This window comes from Lontra canadensis, unplaced genomic scaffold, assembly GCF_010015895.1.
Source record: "Lontra canadensis isolate GAN:19392208 unplaced genomic scaffold, GSC_riverotter_1.0 scaffold38, whole genome shotgun sequence".
Lineage (NCBI taxonomy): Eukaryota > Metazoa > Chordata > Mammalia > Carnivora > Mustelidae > Lontra > Lontra canadensis.
Window position 1 is genome coordinate 8,240,063 of NW_022631032.1, and position 20,433 is coordinate 8,260,495.

General features: G+C 48.4%; 1 protein-coding gene across 1 annotated transcript in view; it reads right to left on the reverse strand.

The window, feature by feature from the left end:
- The window catches only part of CLSTN2 (calsyntenin 2), a 585,388-nt gene that overhangs the window by 118,514 nt on the left and 446,441 nt on the right, over positions 1–20,433 (reverse strand). The window contains exons 5-7 of the mRNA XM_032869258.1: positions 13,580–13,775; positions 12,647–12,855; positions 6,066–6,215 (exon numbers count right to left, since the gene is read on the reverse strand). Of these exons, the coding sequence (XP_032725149.1) occupies positions 6,066–6,215; positions 12,647–12,855; positions 13,580–13,775 (555 nt within the window). The remainder of the gene's footprint in view (positions 1–6,065; positions 6,216–12,646; positions 12,856–13,579; positions 13,776–20,433) is intronic.

The window sequence follows — 20,433 nt, forward strand, 5'->3', positions numbered from 1 at the left end:
GACCTTCGGGACCTTGCCTGTCTAAGCAAATCTGGGTACCTTCTGGGCTTATCACCCTATGATTTGAAATCAATGCCTTCCTTTTTTTTTTTTCTTTTAAAGATTTATTTACTCATTTATTTGAGAAAGAGACAGCATGCACAAGCAGGAGAGCAGCAGGCAGAAGGAGAGGGAGAAGCAGGCTCCCTGCCAAGCAGAGTGCTGGACGTGGGGCTCGATTTAGGACCTGAGCTGAAGGCAGATGCTTACCTGACTGAGCCACCCAGGTGCCCCTCAATGCCTTTCATGTAGTAAAGCCTAAGCCAGCTCTTCAGTGTACTTGCTCAATAACACATCTAATTTTGGAAGGGACAGGGTGAAGCCAGCTGACCCCTGGGACCTGGAAATTTTTTCCCTTTGGCAGGGTGGTGGGCAAGTGGACAGCTGTAGAGGGGACAGGGACATCTACTTGATGAAGCTTAGCAGCGATCTTTTCCACCTCAGACATGCTTGGCTGCCAGCCTTGTCCCCTTGCCTGTGGGGTCTCAGGGGATTTGCCTGAAAAATCCAACTTCCCTTGTTGTCTAGTACTTTGAATTGGCTTTTGAATAAATACATGACTTTAGATACTCTTCCAGAAGTGTTCCAAGATTAATCATCCTTTTCACTAGTCTCCCTGCCCCAGTCTCTGTATCTTAGCCACCATCTGTGTGGTTGGCCAAGGAGTCCTTCTTCCCAAGACCCCCCGTCACCACACAGGGTCGTGAAAGCATCTGTGCTCCCCAGTGCCCTTGGGGTAGCACAGGAGGCCCTTCCTCCGTGACCTGGTCCCCATCAGCCCAATCAGACTTCTCCCCCATGTCCCAGCCACGCCGCGTTCTTTCCCACCTTCCTGACATCTGTTCCCTAGTCTGGAATAATGTTCTCTGTGCTCAAACTATTATCCTTCAATATTTGGCCCAGGCACATCTCCCCAGGGCTCCACCACCATTAAGCGGCTCTCCTCCATGTCCCCAAAGCCTCCTCCAGCAGAGCTTTCATCCTGGGCATTGTCTACATCTCATTCCATACTACGAGCCCTCATAGGTCATGTCTGCCTGTGCACCCCCAGCTGTGAGCACACAGTGGGACTCGGGAAAGGGTGAGCGAATTCACTCAGCAACGTCTCCCGCCATGTGGCATTTGTGTCAACTCCTGCTATCTCACAACGCAAATAACTAAGGGAGAATTAATCTCCACCAGCAGCTTTCCTGCTGCTGTCCTTTCCACACAAAAGTCCTAGACACTCTAGGTGTTCAGTAAATATTTTCCGAGTGACCTTCTTGTTCAACGTGAAGGCCATGGACCAGCAGCATCCCGAGGCGCCCCAGACTGCTGAAGTGAGATCTGTGTTTTACCCCCGTGCCCAGGCGCTACCGGGCCCATTCTGCCCTATTTGATACCACCCCTCCTCCCTGACCAAGGCCTCCTTGTGGGATCCTGGAAACACTGAGACTGTCTGAGGCACCTGGAGAATTCTTCAAGCCCAGGGAATAGGTGCTGGGAGAAGGGCCACTGACCGCTATGGGCTTTTCCTCAGTGATGAGGGGGGCAAGCAGAGATGAGGTCCCGTGGGGGCGGAGTCTGCAAACCCAATCTGACCTGGGGGCTCTGGATCCAGAACATGGATATGCCTGGTCAGCAACATGTCTGGGAGAGAAATGGGGACGGGCCACTCCGGCAGTCGGCAGTGGCTCTCTCCAGAGCGAAACTGTTTCCATAAAGGGACATGAAATACTGAACTCCGCGTCCCTACTGATGGAAGCAGATAACAGATCCGGAATCGGACGTGCAATAATAAAAGGGAAAATACACTGAGTCAGGGTTCTGAAAACAATGTTTTCGGCTTGCCACATAGGAAGAGATGGGCTATGGGATTATAAAGGACAATAAAAGAAGGCATAAAGAGGGGGTGTGTTTCTCAACATAACATAACGTATAAACAAACACACAAAACCCGCATCAGCAACCAAGTTACAAATGATTTCTGTGGCCCCTAGAAGGAGGGACCCACTGGGTCAGCTCTCCCTGGATCAGTTGCCATCCTGATGGCCTCTGGCGGCACTACACCCTCTCTGGGGCTCTGATCCCTGAACAGGTGCGGATTCTTCCCGAAGTCCCCAGCCCCTACACAGGCCCAGGCTCGTGCACATGTAACTGCTTGGCGAGAGGGAAACAGACACCACGAAGACTACAAATATCTGGCAGAGGAGGCAGGGCACAGGCCAGCCTTGGCATGTAGCCCTATGGCGGGTTCACCTTTTTCCTGCTTCCCGATAGAATCTTCTATCGTCATAGTAAGCTGCTGGAGGAATACCATGAATTGTCAAAACTCAGGACAAAACACAAAGATTTCGTTCTCCCTTCTACTCACAAAGGTCTAGAGGGTGCTGTCTTCTCTGGGCAGCTGAGAATAGGAGTGACATTCCCTTGGGCAGAACTCCACAACCCCTGTGTTGTGAGTTGACCCCTACCCCCTGTTCAAACTTAAAATTTCCGAATACAGCAGAGGGAATCGAACTCCTATCCTTTCTGGGAAGACAAGGCCCAGCCACAGAAAAAGACGGAGAGTGGAAAATCCTAGCCCAAGGAGACGATGTCTTGGCTGAGGTCTGAAGGGCAGATGGCCGCAGAGCCAGGGTCCGTGATGTCCTTGTGCACAGTTGAGTAAGGCCAGCAGCATGCTGGGAAAGCTGCAAACTCTTCCCCCCACGCCCCTGGTCTGGAAGGGATTGCTGTGATGGGAAACAGGGCCTTGCCCTAGGGTACCTCAGGAGTCTGGGAGCAGTCTGTCATCAGCGTGGGAAGGCAGTGGAGGTCCAGCTGCGAGCAGGGTCCCTTCCTCCTCCGGGATGGCTGCTGGGAGCCACTGAGGGCCGCAGGGGCTGATGGTGCTGACTGGGAGAGCTCCCCGGGGAAAGGACACTCTTGAGCATGATGGATTGCTTGCACTGCGCTGCAATCCCCTCCTGCCTGGAGGGAAATGACTAGGAACAGGTATAAGAATTTGAAGTGCCAAACTGTGTTTGCTTGGTGGCTCTTGTTGTTTGCAGGAAATCAGCTCGGGGAGGAGTCTCTGCTCCAGGCACATACCTGTCGACCCCTTACTCATGGCTGGGTCTTATGGGCTGGGACCGTGGCAGCTCCTGACCCTGGCATTCAAATTATTGACCGCAGGCCCTCCCCTAACTCTGGCCTCTCCAGCTTTGCTCCTCGTTCCCCACGGTCAGCCACCTCTGCAAACCAGACTGGCTTCCTTATACTCCTCCGTACAGTGTAGGCTTCACCCTGTGCCCAGTTCAAGAAGAGCCTGCCCTTCCCCTCAGGACCTGACAACCTCTCAGGGGGAGGGGCAGCCTGTTTCATCCGTGGTTAGAAAGGAAAACCAGCAAAACATGATGCACTCCAGCTGGGAGAGGAGACTGGATGAGAGACACACACTAGGGGCCAGGGGTGGTTTGCTTTTCTGTGGAGAAAGGCACACTTCAAGCTATGAGGCTGTAGCCCTGACCTGGGGTAGAAGAGAGGACAGGCCCCAAGATGGGTATGCTGGAGAGGAGGGCTGCCCACGGGCAGGAATAAAGTGGGCCCACTTACTAGAAGGAGAGGACCATTCTCTGGCTCTAGGGCCTGGGACAGAACTTGCTGGAAGGCAGTGTATCATACACTGCTATGTGTATCAGAGAACCTGGATGACCTGCCTACAGTCTGAGAGCCTGCTGGGATGAAGGTGGGGAGAGAGACCAACGGCTTCCACAGGGCCCATGCTGGAGGGAGGAGAGGCACGGCGCAGAATCCCATGTCAGCTTCTGCCGCCAAAGCCTGGCACACTAGGCAGGGAAGGCCCCATGGAGTAGGTGATTCTGATGTTACACGTGCTTGAATGGTGTGATCTGACACAGTGAATGGATACAGAGAATTGCTGCTCCCCTCTCTCTTCCTGCCACAGAAAGGCACACTTTTCACCATTCATTCATCCATCCAGCTCCTGCCACCCACCCACCCACATGGCGCCCAGCCCTGTGCTGGGCACTGGAGCCACAGCAGACAGGCATGACCTTCGCCTCCAGGAGCTCACTGTCAGGCCACAGATAGCACCATGTCCCAGAGGGTTAGGTGCCCCACACAGGCTGCACACACACAAATCCATGTCATTAGCATGATTTTTTTTTCTTCTCACATTTAACAGGGAAGCGAGTACAAACTCCGTTAGGAAACTGCATTTAAATATAGGTTCAAAAATGTAATCCCAACTCTGTAGGTGTCTCATTTATCAAAGACACAAAACATTGGAATCTTTCTCCAGATATAGCTTAGTGTTTTACTTTCCCCACTGAAAAATCCCATTATGAGCATGTGCCCTGCTTAGAAGGCTTTTATATTCTTTCCAGGTTTTCTTTTCAAAAGCTAGACTTTCACTGTCTTAGTCCTTATAAGTTAAAATAAAACAAGCTGAGTACTTCTTTCCTCTAACAGCTTTTCATTCAGGCATTCATTCATTCAAAGGCTATCTCTTGAGAACTGATCACTGGGGTCAGATATGTGCTAAGCCGGAGAAATTCGGCTGTGAACAAGAGAGACAGAGTCCTGCCCTCAGGTTCCATAGGGTTTAGTGAATTATACCAACGAGAGACCAGGCTCCCCAGGCTGGTGCCACATAGTTCCCCACTCAGGCTTGTTCCTTTTTCTCTGTCTCTTGCTTGATCCTGAATAGGCGTTTCAAAGAGGGCTCTATACTTTTTTCTTTATGTCTCGTCTGTCTTACCTGTGACTCCTTAACTGGGCATTTCATCTCCTCCACTTTGTTCAAAGGCAAACATCTCTGGCTCTCTCCAGAGGTGGGTTTAATTATTGCCTCCCATTTTTCTAGTTGAAAGATTAAGGGCAATAACGTGGTTCAGGGGAGGGGCCCTTTGAGAACCACCTTCTGAGGAGAGTGACCCCAGGTGGGTCCTCAGGTGTCCTTGCTTTGTGCCCCCAGAACCAATGCATGACTCACAGGCAGCCATTCCAAGTCTGATGGTGACCTATGGTGGTATCCTGGCATCAGTCTGTCTGATAGAAATTCAGATGCTGAACCTGGCTAATGACACCCTCTCTAGCGCAGTTTAAGAATGAAATATACAGAGAGAAAGAAAAACAGGGAGACCATAACAGGGGCCTGAAGCTTCAAGACACATGAAGAGAAGACAGTAGACAAAGCCACAAAATGGAGACTCCACGAAACACCCTAAGTTTTAAGTGGGTGGCAGTCACACAGGAAGCCGAAACAGCAGGGGCTGAGCCACCAAAACAGGGGCAGAGGTACCTCCAGCCTTCCTGCCTGACCACTGGAATATTCACCCCACTGTGAGAGCTATCATTATTCCATAAACCATCCAGCTCTCCGCAAGATCCCTCTGCGCAGCTGGCCTCATCTTCTTATTTCCCTTAGGTCAGTGCCACATCTCTGTCACCTTGGGGGGCCCCGAGCAACTGCTCTGTCTTTGCACACCAAAATATCTACACCATGACAAAAATCCACCTCCCTCCAAGACCACAGCTTTTCCATTCCCAGAACCAATATTTGAGAAACTCCTTCATCAAAGGCTGGGTTCTGGGACCCTAGCCTCTGCTTGTACACCTTTGGTGCCAGCCCAGAGAACAGGACAACCTGCCCCAGGTCCGGAGTGATGCTGCAAACCTGAGGCATACTAGCTAGACTCATTCCCTTAGATAAAGTGAAGAGGCTTGCTGGCACTTTCTCCTGAGCACCGAGTGATAATTACTATTGATTCCAAAGTGTCATGAGATTTTAGAAAGGGCGTACTGGACAAATGGGGCACGTGACCATGGACGAGTGCCCTCGGACGTTCTCAGCTGTAAAATGAGGGTAATACATCCCCTAGGGGTTGTAAGAATCAACAGCAGATTCTTGCGGCAGAGTGACCACACTCAAAGAAAGTCCTCTAGCTATATGTTGTGATGGTTGTTAGGACAGGTCTAGTATTTTCCATACACCCAGCCAAGGTGCCCTCACTCAACGGGATCGACAAGAGAGGGCCCACCTTGCCAGCCAGGTTTGCAAACTGGCTTCACGTCCACCTGCACCAGTGTGTCCTGAGCAGCGGGCTTCTGTCCACAGTCGTAGGCGGTCACCAGGATCTCATACTGGTGTTGCTTGTCGTAGCTCAGCTTCTCGGTATTTCTGATGTTGCCTGAGAACACAGGGGTATGCTTCAGATCAAGTCAACCACACTGCAGTTCTTTTACTTTTTATTTAACTTCCATTTATTTAACATCTACTGTATTATTCATTTTAGGGGAAGAATTTAGTGCAGCTCTGTAAAATTCCCTCTTTACTCCTCTAACCTTCGTTAGAATGGAATAATCCCTTTCCTCGCCTCCTTGTACAAACAAGGGTGAATAGGGGGCGTGGCTCTTCACATGTGGCCTGCTTGCTGGCGTCTGATTCCCAGGAGCTGCTGGCTGGAGCCACCCGGCTGTGGGACCGGACTACTAGGGAATTCTAAGCACACAGCGGGAACCCAACTGGTGTGTTTGTTAGCCGTGTGTTGTCAGAAAACTCCCTCCTAAAGTGTGCCCGTGTCCCCGATGATGTAGGGCACCAAGCCTCATCCGCTATGAAATCTCCGGGAAAAAGATGGGATTCAGAAATATCCCGACACATATTTTTCAACATCTGGGCTTGTCGCCAGGAATGTGCACTGCCTCTTCTCACATTATTTTGCTACCAAATGGGAAGTAAAATCAATAAGAAAATGTGTGACCTCTTTTCTGAAAGCTACACAGAATAACAGATTCCTTGCCCTGGTGGCAAAGACATTTTTCTTCTCCAAGAGAGACCAAACCATTTTTCTGGGCCACTTGTGAGTTTTTGTTCTTGTGGGTTGATGCTATAATTTAGAAATAAATATTTGATAATTAATGAGTGAAAGTCTGATTGGACTACTTCTGCTGAAATACAGTTTCGGTTCCAAGGAACAAATAAGGGCCTCATGGGCCTTGAATACTTCTCAGGTTTTGATACCAAGAGAGTGAAGTCTTCCTTTGCGGGGAATAATTTCATTCTTGCTTTTCTTCTGATAGCAGAGCTGACAGCAAATTACAACTCCAATGTTATCATTATCCTTCAGCAGAAGTGAAATTAAGAAAATGGAAACTTAAAAGCAAACAAACCAACACGCTAATAAGCAAACATGGAATGGCTGACTCAGGTATATTTTTACATTCCATCAAAACTAAGGGAAAACTCCCTGATGAGCTTTCTTTCTTCCATTTCGACGGCTATCTATGGCTCGTGTAAACGGAGGCAACAGGGACTAAGGCAAGAAAGCCTGGGGAATTACCAAAGTCACGTCATGTTTTACAGATCGGAAGAGTTGATGCACTGATCACCCAGCACTAGTGAAATGGTCCTCAGTGCCAAGGCCCTGGGCTTGCGGGAGCCAGGCCTTCGAAGGCAGGGTGGAGATCTACAAAGCTGCCCCAGACTTAGGAGCATTTGTTCCACTGCCTGTTCCAGACTGTTTCTAAAAGCGTAATAGCAGCCTCTGATTTGAAGTAAAATTTCGTTCAACAAAGCCAGTCAAAAATCTCCAAATGAAAATGGGTTTGATGTACTTTTGGCCCCATGCCTGGTGTTCAGAATCACCCCCTACCCCGCCGCCCCCACGAGCTCGGGTCTCAGTTCAGGGCACCCCCAGGGCTGGAGCAGCTCAGTGCTGGGTTGCTAACGTTCCCTGTGGGTTCTGTTAGCAAACAAGTTTGTGGGAACAGTCCTCACAGGGGAGGGATTTTCGCAGGTGGAAATGCTGCAATAGAACCCCAGGAACATCAAATTGAATTTTGAACACAGAGTTTTAACTTTCCCTTTCTTTAAAGGTAAATGGCTCTCAAAAGATCGGCCTTTCGAAAAAGGAAGGCTCAGGGCTTGCCAGCCGTGTGACATTAAGCAGACCAAACACTACTGACCATGGTAGAAAAATAAACCCACAGGCCAGCCAGCTATGGCCCCGTGTGCAGCAGCGGCGCCCCCTGGCAAGTCCTAGCGAGACTGCCCGAGAAACGAACGTGACTTCACCATCACCACCAGCTTCATGAGTGCGAGAATGGCTTTCACTGCCTGTAATTTGAAGCCTTGGGTCAAATATATGTGTCTAATCATGTGACCAATGATTGTGCCAGGCAGAGGCCTATTCAGACAAGACACACATTTAAAAATGTTTGGAAGTTCAAAAAGCCACCCATTTTGCTTCTGTTACACCTGTATTATTTCCCCCACATTTGAATGATTTCTCCTAGTAATGCCTTCTTAGGAGACCTGAGGCCACAGTTAGCGCAGGTGAGTAGGGATTCCTTGACCTGTTTCTCTGGTCCAGATGAACCTGTGGAAGCTAGCTCTCAAGAACAATCAGTACCTATCTTGCATATTAGTGAGCATATATTATTTTATTTTATTTTTATTTTTTTAAAGATTTTATTTATTTATTTGACAGAAAGAGAGAGAGAGAGCATAAGCAGGGGGAGCAGTAGAGGGAGAGGGAGAAGGAGGCTCCCCACTCAGCAGGGAGTCTGATGCAGGACTAGATCCCAGGACTCTGGGTTCATGACCTGAGCCAAAGGCAGAGGCAGAGGCTCATGACTGAAACACCCAGGCGCCCCATTAGTGAGGGTATTTTAAAACTGAGGCAGGGTAGAAGGACAGTGAGACCAGCATGCTGACCTATACCCTCTTTCCAGTGGAATTTAACTTGGAATAAAATTAACCACTTTGGAAAATTATATAGGCTAGTCACTTTGCAATTTGCTCATGCCTTTTGGGGATGCAATTCCATATCTAGAAAACTGATTCCAGGAAAATAATAAAAATTGCAGATACAGGTGCAAGTATGTTCATCTAAGTGTTATTTCTTACAGTGAAAAATAATACAGAAACTGGATGCTTGCTAGTAAGGGAAGAACCATGTAAGGAGTCTCTGCATCAGATAGGATGTTTTTAGCTCTAAAAGCAGTAATTATGAAGCATTCTTAAGGGCGAAAAAAATCCATACGATTGAATGTTAAATGAAAAAGGGAGAATAAAGAAAAACAAGGGAAGCGTAGCCTTACTTTTGTTATAAAACTTCACAGAAAAAGTCGTGGTGCAACATCAATCACAGCTATCTTTGGTGGGATTACGGGTGATTTATTTCCTTCTTCCCATGTTTCTCCTTTCCAAATTTCCTACAAAGGGCATGCGTTCCTTTTCTATTCAGATGGAACAGAAATGTTTTCATTTACTTTAAAATAAGCAGACTCTGGGGTGCATTTTGCTCAGAGGCAGCAGAGTCCCATGACTCACCAGGGCAGCCTCCTTCCAGAGAGAGGCTGCCTGGGGACCCCACAGGTGCTGGAAAAGAAGAAACGTCTGCCAAGGGGTGACTGGGTGTCCCTGAGACCCCTGCTGCTCCCTCTGGTCATCCCTGAACCTGGCTGAGGGCTCTGGTTGTGCCAACACTCTGGGGGGCGCCTTGCTGGCAGTGTGACAGTCCTTTCACACAGCCATGGTACTTAGCGTGCTGTTTAATTAATTAACTAATTAATTAATTAATGATTAATTAATTTTATTATGTTATGTTAGTATGGTATTTAGTTCCCATTTTACTGACGAGGATCTGAGGCAGGGTTAAGTAGTTTGTCAAAGATCTCTCTCTCTCTCTCTCTCTCTCACACACACACGCAAGTAATGGATGTAAGATTCAGATGCAACTTTGTGGCTTTGAACTTAAAAACCGTAGCCTTGCCTTCCTGTCAAGCATCACTGCTAAGTCCGGTGACAGTATCACTGGTGGAAAGGCATCGGAGCCAACGCTCGGGAATCTGGGCTCCAGTCCCGGCTCTGCCACCGGGGTTACAGGTGCTGTTAGGCAAGCACTCCATACTTTAGGACTCAGTTTTTTTTCATCCATAGATCCTAGACTGAGGATCTAGGCCCTGCTGACCTCCTAGAGACCAGCCAAGCGCCAGGAGAGGATGGCCGGGAAGCCATCTGAAGTGAGTCCAGAACTTCCTGAGAGGGAGCGGGTGTCACCAACGCAGTCACCTGCTCATGTTTCAGCCTGGAAGTCCATGGGGAGTGAATGACCTTCATGTCCCAATCACCCGGGTAAACATCTGATGACCACTGCACCATGAAAGGAGTGTTCCCTCTCTGCCAGGGACCCTGCAAGCATCATCCCCTGGCACCACTTCCCTGAGACCTCACAACCCCACAAGGGACCAGGGCGGTTTCTGCCATGATTTCACAGGGGAAGAATTCAAGCAGAGGGAGGCCGATGACCTCTGGTAGGAAGAGGTTGAGTTTTGGGTTAAGACAGGTCAGGATGAATCCAGGTTTACCCTCTCTACTGCCCTGCTTCCTGTCTTCCTCCACAAATAAAGAGCCTGGGCAATTGGAGGGGCCAGGAACCATCTACCTGCAGTCCTCAGGCTTCAGTGAGGGAACCCCAAACTCAGTAGCACTTTCTCTGATGTGCAGGCAAAGAATGTCTTCAAGGAGTCCAGAAGGTCGCTGGGATAAATGACGGATCGGGGCCAGTTGGGAAGCTCATTAGAATGGGAGCAGCCATTTCTGCATCTGCCCCCAGGTCCTGCCTTCATTACTTGGAGAACCACTTTTGTAAACCTTGCTTTCGGGGGGCCCACACTCCCTGGGAGTGCCCACTCTCCTCTTCATCTTATGTTGTAACCAGTATTGGAGGCAGAGACTTGGCAAAGGACCATTACTCACTTTTAATGAGACAGCTAGGGAAATAAATTGGCATATGTTAGCGAAATGGCTCATCAAGGTGAGTAATTATCTTCATGACTGGGGCAGTTGACTCTCAGATGAAAGGATTTGCATCTCATCTCTCATTGGGCTGTGACTCTCCAGAACCAAGGCAGGAGGTCAAGTGGAGCTTGGCCACGCATCACAGAAACCTGCCCTTTTCTAGTCTTACTCTTCACCAAGGACTCATCACTCTCCAAATTCCAAAGCTTTTGTGGATGAGGACCACACAGGTGGTCCGTGGGGAAAAGAAAAAGACAAACGAGTTGTTTTGTGTTTTACGGAGTGGCGCATGCATGTGTATGTGCAAAGATGTGTGTGTGCATGCATGCATGTGTGTATGTGATGTATGTGAGACATGTCTGTGTGGTGGGGACAAGCCGGCCACATCACAGGGCCCCTAGGAAAAGCTATCAGGAAGCAGTTCTGATGGGCTCTACTAATTGAAATCACCTACTTCTTCATCCCAAACCAATCTTCAAGGTCCCGTATCTTCTCCTGTACCTTCTTGGGCATGGACGCACTGATCCTGTGACCCACACAGTGGGTCACCCACAATGTCCAGGTCTGTAACTGTCATTTCCACATGTTTTATCATTTTGCAAAGAAACTGTCCTATGACCATTTGGTCTGTTTTATGAATGTTGCTTTCATTGTCTGAGGCCAATCATAAACCACTGGAGGCCAGGGATGAGGGTGTCTCCTTGGCTTCCATCCCCTCTGGAACCGGCTGCACTTCTCAGGAAGCAGAAGACCAGGTCACAGGATAAGTTTCTCCCTGGTCTTGACGTCATGGAGCACCGGGAGCACCGACCATGTGTAAGTAGGTAATGGATGGTCTACTTCTCCCTGGGCATTGGCTACCCAGAGGTCCCAAGCGAACCTTCTGGCTCCCCCTGGCTCACGGCAGGTGTTCTGCATCCCCTCACCCTCAAGCCTCCCTGATGTCTATTTGTTATTTTGACTTTCTTCCCACCGGAGGGTAAGCTCCATGTGGGCAGGTCCATGTCTGTTTTGAGTTCCACTCTGCCTCCACTCCCAGTTCCCAGCACTGTGCCAGGACTTGGGCAATATTTACAGATGCTTTTCAATAATATACTTGGCAAGTAATTATCATTTCATTAACATGGAGCTATAGAGAATTGCATTGAAAGTGGGCTGAGTTGATTGAGCCTCTGGCTGGGGTGTTCGTACTACAAGATTTTTATTAATGGTGATGGGGAAATACACAAGTGGCTTTATAGGACTGTTTTCAGTTCAGTAAGTTCAGGTTGGAATTGGGGTTTGGTGAGAGGCTTCATTCATTCTTCATCCTCACTATGGAAGAAATTCCCAAAGGACACTGGCAAGCTCATTTCAGAGTCCTCAATGAATCCAAGATTAGAAGGTGTTTCCAGAAATCTCCACCTTCTGTTTTAGCATTTTTGGGGGTCTAAGAGCAAGAAACCGATGACAGGGGTTGGGGATGGTGTCACAACTAGTGACCTAGGAAAGGGCCTCAGATACGGCCTAGTTGATAGCAGGGCGATTGGAACATTCTACCAGAAAACCCAGAAAACCTGTCTTCAGTACCCAGCATTCTGAGTTCCACAGATTATATTCATTGAGTGGGTTGTTGAGGTATTTTGGAGGAGGGATTTTAGACCTGGCTGTGTTGTTAATAACGTGAGGCCATCCCCTCCGGTGTGGGACTGAGTTCTGGGTTACTGAACCCAGGTCACAGATGGCAAGGGAGTCATCACCTCCCATGGACATTTAGAGAGGGGTGGTGGAGGGGTTTCCCCGCCCCCCCCCCCGGAGTCCCCTCAGGACACTCACCATTTCTGTCAATGGCAAAAGGCACGTCAGTTGTGACGATTTCATAGTTGCAAATCTGGCTATACTGGGGGGAGCAGTCCTCGTCGACGGCTTCCACCTGCAGGATGCTGTCGTAGATCTTCCCCTCCGTCACAACTGCCCTGTAGGCTGGCTCTTTGAAGGTGGGAGCAAACTCATTGATGTCCTTCACTTGGATGTGGACCACAGCCCTGGGACCACACACAGGAAGGAAGAGATGGTAGTAAGGGAGGCTGACACTATCGTTCTGCGCCTCCCATGGCCACTGACTCTGGTCTTGGGGCCAAGAGAGCCGAGAAACCGCAGCCAGCCAGGCTGGTTGTTGTCTGAGCTTTCTGTCCACCCTCCCACCAGAGAGGCCTCCACCTGTCCCTTCCCTCGTCCTGAGATGAACCTGCCCCTTCTCTGGCCTTCCTGCTACCCAGCTTGGGGCAACGATTCCCTCGAGATCACCTCCCCTTTCCCTTATTCACTCCTCCTCTGTTCATTCACTCTTCTGTTCAGTTAGAATTGAACCACTCTGACTCTGTGCGAGGCTCAGAGCCAAACTCCATAATGGAGAGAGTTCCAACCCAAACTAAGAAGTGCCGTGACAGGGACAAGCATGCAGCCTGGCAGAAACCCAGAGAAAGGTCCCAGCTGAGTCTGCAGGGATGGGTCCGCTCAGGGAAGGCTTCTCAGAGGAAGTGACTTCTGAGTGCAGTCCTGCTAATGGAGGAGGGATGTCTCCAGGCGAAGGCGGGGGCAGAGGACATCAGGTGCAGGAGTGGCCTGTGCCAATGCCTACAGGGGCCTGGGGAAGCAGCTGGTGGCTGAACAGGCTGTGTGACCGCTGGGTATACAACCCCGAGGAGCAGTGTGTGATCCCAAAAAGTGGGGTGGGAGGGGTTCAGGGAGCCTTGTCAGGCAACTCACTTGTGCGACTTCTTCCAGGCCGTCTCCCGGGGCCCAGTGCCACAGTCATAGGCCTGGATGATGAACGTGTACTCTTTCTGCAGCTCGCAGTCGATGGGGCTCTTGGCACGCAGCCGGCCCTCTCCTGACGTCTTGTTGAGCACCACGGCCTCGAAGGGCAGCTCCTGGCCATGGATCTTGAAGGCACAAATCTCCCCTGCAGAAGGATGCAAGACAGTGAATGGGGATCCTGAGAATTGCCAGATTGAAGACAGAGAAGCTCTCTTGGACCAGATTTGCAAACCCAAAACCTCCGGGCCATTTCCTCCACACAAAGACTTGTCAAACTAGAAGAGGAGGCCTTCGGAGACCCAGACCAACATGCTCATTTCATGGATGGTAAAATTGAAGTGTTTCACACACAGAAATGTCACCCATCAAGTGTACCGGATGGGAGAAAGAAGAGTCATGGTGCCGGGGGGGGCTGGCTGATTGTCCTAGTGTGCTGTTTTTCCTAGCAGCTTCCCACTTGTCCTCTGCCCAGGGTGAGAAGAAGGATTTTTGCCCGCAGTCTAAAGATAAATGACTATAGAGGAAAGAGGAAAAGGCCAAAGCTTTCACAGTGTTTGGCCCCCTGAACCAGAAGCATGAGCATTGCTGGAGGACTTGTTAAAAATACAGACCTCCGGGTCCCACAGGGCCTTCCTGAATCAGCATCTGCATCATTTTTTTAAACCAGATCCCTGGTAAGGTGATTTGTTTGCTCACTAAATATGAGCAGCACAGCTCTGTCCTGTCCTCCTGGCTTAGATGCCCCACATTGCTGTAGACAGCTCCCCCCACCAACCACTTCTGTCTCTCCACCCACCCTTCCCTGTGGGGAGAGGGGCACCACTCGGTTGCAATTATCTCTCATAACAGTGGGGGTGAGTCTATGTGAGTTCCAGAATCCCCGTGGAGCCTGAAAAGCTAACTTCTTAAAGAGCTAAACATGTTGTGAAATTAATGCATTTCTCCCCCTCAGCTGGGTTAAAGTATATTATAACTATTTCTCTGCATTAAAAGTATAAGGCCGTGAAAACATCTTCTTTTTCCCAATTGATGGATATTTATTTCTTGGGCCCCGACTGCAAGTAAGCCCTGTAGTATGTGCCTTGGGAAGGACTGAAAATTGAGACACATTCTCTTCCTATCTTGTTGGGGTAATCATGTGTAGTCATCCAGAAAGGCATGGTGCAGGGTGGGGGTGTGGGAGCATCCTATGCCACAGGCAGCAAAGGGTTTAGCTCTTGGCTGCTGGGGCGTAGAAGACAGACTTCGAGCCCAGAGGCCCACAGTCACATTCTGGGTTTTCCACGTGCTTGTTGCTGTGGTCAAACTCTGGATCTCAATTGTGTCACCCATAAAATGTCCCAGGAGATGGTGTAGGAGGAGGGCATCTACCCTGGGACTCCCCAATCCTGGCCTGATATTGTCCTGCCACATTTCTGGGACCAGGGTGAGGGGCCTAGTGTGCACAATTTAAGGGGGTCCAGCAACCAGGTGTCTCTAGCCCAGTCCATGGCCAGGTGTTCCAAAAAGGAACAGTCTTCGGACACTGCAGGGAGAAGGGGTGACATGATTGCACCCCTGCTCTGTGCCAGGCACTGAGCTCCGTATCTCCATCCAGGTGATCTTATTTAATCTTCACAGCATACCTGGAGGCAGGGGATTTATCGCAACTTGCAAAATTAAAAAGAAGAAGGAGGAGGAAGAGGCGGAAAGAGAATCCAAATCAGAGAGGTTATCACCTGCTCCAGGTCACAGAGTTGAAGTTGGTGGAAGCCCCAGGTATGGCTGATTCCTGAGCCATGCCTTTTCTACTCCACGGCACCCTCTGTAAGCAGCCCCATAACTTCCAGGGGACTGCACTGGGATCGCTTCTAATAGCATCCTATATTCCCATTCAATCTCACTCTGGACAGAATTCCCCCATTTTACATATAGGAAGCATGCCCTGATCTCTTACTAACAATGTTTTCTGAGATGGTCAATCAATACCCATCTTACCCCTAGGCTTTTATTTTTTATTATTTCATCGATCCTCAATTTCATTACGAGCACTCCATTTTCCCTACAGCCCCTCCTGCCATTTCTCAGACGTAGGCGGAATAGCGGACCAGACAGACAGGCTGCAAACCAGGCCTGACAAGGACGGGTCCCATTCTGCCACTGTTGTTCATGATCAGTGGTGTCACTGTCCTCCTCATGGACAAGGCTAACTCTACAGCCCCTCAGGGTGGAATGGCTGGTTTCGTCTGGTTCTCCTGTTTCATTTCTGCTCTGAGCCAGCTGGGGTTGCACGGATAGAACCTTGTGATTCTATCCCAAGATCAATGACGATATGGCAATATTACCAGTTAGTGTGCCCAGCCTGGTTCTGGGGCAGTCTCTGGAGTGCCCAACCACCGCATGATTATAGGGCCAATCAGGCCAATTTTCTCTGAAGAGTCGAGTTAAACCGAAAATAAATGAGGGTAATTTTCTGTTGGAAACATTTGATCACCACTAAAGTGGTTCTCAAGACTCAGAAATCCTTAACAAGAGGGAAGGAGAGGACGGAGGAAAAGGAGACACAGGGGAGGGAGAGACACAGGAAGCCGCAGGGCCACACATTTCATCCAAGTCTATCTCAGATTGTTCAATAGGACCAGAACTTTCTGAGAGCTGAGTAAGTGCCAGCGCCGTGCTGGGCCCGGAGACACAAATGAAAGGACTTGGATCCTTTACAACTCGAGGATAGCCTATCATCAAGCACTCATTACCTAGAATAGACAGCAAGGAAGCAAGGGCCACAGCATGCTCATGGAATCTCATCAGCTCGGACCAAGACAGGATTTAGCCTCTTGGGAACGAAAACTAGAATTCACGCCACCCTCATGTCTCCCACCTCTTCATCTGACACTCGTGCTCCACTTGCAAAAACATTCATCCATTTTTTCATTCAATCATTTGCCGCATGAATATTTATTAAGGACCACGTGCCCAGCCCTGGTGCCACACTGAGGAGCAAAACCAGACCCAGTCATGGAGGCTAGGACTGCCTAGGAGGCTAGGACTGCCAGGCTGCTGGCAGTTCAATGGGAGAACAGTGAGTGATCCGACCATCACAGCCCTAGATGAGGAAAGGTGACCATGATGCACGATTGAAGGAGAGCTCCATGGGGCCAAGGAAGTTCTGATGCGTCAGCCAGGCAGGGAGACCTACCTAGGGATGTGACAGCTGAGCTGAGATCACAGGAAGAGAAGGAGGAACATGCCCAGGACATGAGGGAGGGAAGTGAGTCTCAGGCAAAGGAACAGATGCCCTAGGGGTCTGTAGGAGCCAGTGTGGCTGGAGCAGAGGTCATGGGGCGGAGCCAGCTTCATGGGCATGTGACCCATGAGCCACATAGCGCTCATGCTTAAGAGGATCTTGAGCTGGATTTCAGCCTCTGTCGTTACCACCTTGAAATTCTTTTTTTTTTTTTTAAGATTTTATTTATTTATATGAGAGAGAGAGAGAGAGAGAGAGCATGAGAGAGAGAGAAAGCACAAGCAGGGGGAGTGGCAGAGGGAGAGGGAGAAGCAGGCTCCCCACTGAGCAGGAAGCCTGATGTGGGACTCCATCCCAGGACCCTGGGATCATGACCTGAGCCAAAGGCAGACGCTTAACTGACTGAGCCACTCAGGTGTGTCTTCCTCCCATCTTGAAAAACTTAATAATTTTATGTTTGAACTTGGGACAAGGCAGCATGTCCATGAGCAGAGGAGATAAGATTCATTGTCCTTGCTGCTCCATTTACAAACAGTGCTCAGGATGTGCGGTGAACACAGAATTCCAGAGCGCTCACCCCTTGGGGGAGGTTCAGCGACTCAGAGTGAGAAGTTAAGCGTGTGACGTCTGTGACTGCGAAGCAGGGAGCTGACCACCCTGAGAGGTTCCCTTTCTGTTTGAACCACAGTTGTTTTGAAAGCAGAAAGAAGGCAGGGGTGTTTTATGACACATGACCAAGCAAAGAACCTGTGTTATCTTTTCTTTCTCACATTACTTCCCTGCGGTAGTTAATTGCTTATGCTGGAAATGGCAGAGAGGAAAAGGACAGCGAGGACGGCCTGTGGTTCCTTTTGTCTGGGGCTGTCCTTCCTATCTATAAGCCTAGGGCAGAGAATGTGGATAAAATATGTGCATATCAGGAAGCAAAATAAAAACAGTTGAGCTCCGTTTGTGTTTGTGGGGCATTTACACTGCGCTGGTGAAGAATGAAATACATATGCATACACGAGCTATGAAATGTAAATTCTGTAATTTTGGGAGACTCTGCACAGCAGTTAACAGCTCTTATATTTGCATTTAAAACTGGCATTGCATAGTATAAAGATGAATGGTAAAATTCATGCTCATAATTTAACATTTTAATTTGTCTTTACCTAGAATGACATCAAATAGCAAATTAAGAACACCGCAAGTTGAGAGAAGGGTCTGTGGAAGAGAGGTCCCGGATGGAGGGCTGAGGGGGAAGGATATTTCAAACTGCAGTTCCCAGCACTAGGGTATGGGGCTCACTGGGCTGCCTCCATCTTTTGGGAGGTCTGCCACTAGAATTTGTTATTACTGATAAAGGATTGCAGTGTGTATGTGTGTGTGGGGGGAGATGTGCTTAAAGTAAAAGTGTGTAATGATGATGATAAGTGGTGGTTTCCATATAAAGATATCCCTCCCAAAATCTGGCTTTCTGATATGCTTTCTTGGGTAGGAGAGCAGCACAAAGATGGGCATGCATACCGAGCCAGCAATGGGCTCTGTTGGGAGGGAAAGGCAGCAGCACCAGCCTTCCAGGGCTCTGGTTGTGAGCCACACTGGCTGTGGTCTCAGGAGGCTGAACTCGGCCTCCCCCAGAGGCTCCCTTGAGAGGCCAGACCAGAAGCGGGGCCCATGCAGTACTGGGGTGAGACACGATGGTTCCCTCCCTCAGTACCACGTCTATGCCTGATTTCCTTCTCTTCTGCAGGAACGCACCTCCCACCCCCTAGACACTGGCATAGCTGTCTCTTAAGTCCTCCCACAAAATTCTGGGGGAAATGAATGAAACTGATGGGTGAATGAAATCGATTTTTTAGAATATACTTAGTAAACCAAGACTCAGATAAGCGGTTCACCCAAAGTCACTCTGATAGTAAGGAGTGGATCGAGACTGATTTAGATCCTCTGATTCTGAATCTAGCGTGCTCTTTGTTCTTTCTTGTTGCTTATCACTGGTGAGTGTGACATTGTAGGACAGTGGTCCCTCAAGTGCGACCTGTGGACCACTGGAATCTCTAAAACCCCTGCTGCGGGCTCCACAGAGTCAGAATTACCACACAATTAACATTATGACATTCACTGACTTTTTCACCGTGATGATATTTGCACTGATGGTATAAAAGCAATGGTGACTAGAAATGCTGGTGCTGGGCACCTGGGTGGCTCAGTCAGTTAAGCCCTGGGTCAGGCTCCCTGATCAGTGGGGAGTCTGGTTCTCCCTCTCCTCCCCGCTTATGCTCTCTCTGTCTTTATCTCTCTCTTTCTCAAATAAATGAGTAAATCTTAAAAAAAATAAAATAAAATCGCTGGTGCCCTAGTAGCACCCAGCTGCATTCTTTACCATAGAGTTGGAGAAAAAAAAAAGTCAATTTCACTTAAGAATGACTTGAGTAATGCAGTAAATCTTATTAATTTCTTAAATCTCAATCCTCAAGTACACATCTTTTTAATATTCTGGGTAACAAAATGAAGGTATACGTAAAGCCCCTAGCTGAACAATTTAGACTAGTGTGTCTCTAAGAAAAGCCTTTGTGTGAGTCTAGTGGGAACGGGACGAGGGCCTTTTCTCATAGAATGTCTTTTTTACTTGAAAGAATGATTGATGGACAAACTATGTTTATTCAAACTGAAGTGTGTGGCAGACTTTTTGGTTAAGTAATCCTGTCACCTCAAGGAGAAGAACCAGCAGTATTTGTTGCCAATGATAAGATTAGAGCTTTCAACATTGGAAAACTCGTGTCTACCACATTAAGTTTTCACAATTTTCTTTAATACTCTTGCAATGAGATGGTTAGTGATATTAATGAATGTGACTGTTGGATACTGTATGATGAAATACGTCAAGTTTTGAAAGACCCACTTGCCAGTGAATCAGCATCTTCCAAATGACCGATGTATAGTATTACACACTCATGTATGGGTAAAAGATCTTTTCAAAATGTGAGACAGACCAGTGGATTCTAATGTAATAGTATATGATAAGTTCATTAACGTGATTTCAGATTCCTCATTATAGATAGCCTTTAAGAAACTTACTTAGGAGTCCGGGTGTTGTTATCAGAGAAGAATATCTACAGTTCTCTGAAAAGATTTTTAAAATACTTCTCTCTTTTCCAACTACATACCTGGCTGAGGCCATATTTTTTCATTCACATACTTCCTCTAAACAATGTATCTCAACAGACCGAGGAAGAAGCAGATGAGGCTCTAGCTGTCTTCTAGCAAGCTAGACATTGAAGGGATTGCAAAAATGGAAACAATGCCACTCTTCTCACTAATTTATTTTGTTATGGATATATATATCCAAAATCATATGTGTATGTGTGTGTATACACACACACGTATATATATATACATGTGTGTGTATATACATATGTGTATATATATACACACACATACACACATATATATGCACATATATATACACAATATTTTATTTTATATATATATATATATAAATATATATATATATTTTTTCCCCAGGGCGCCTGGGTGGCTCAGTCAGTTAAGCATCTGCCTTCAGCTAAGGTCATGATCCCAGAGTCCTGGGATC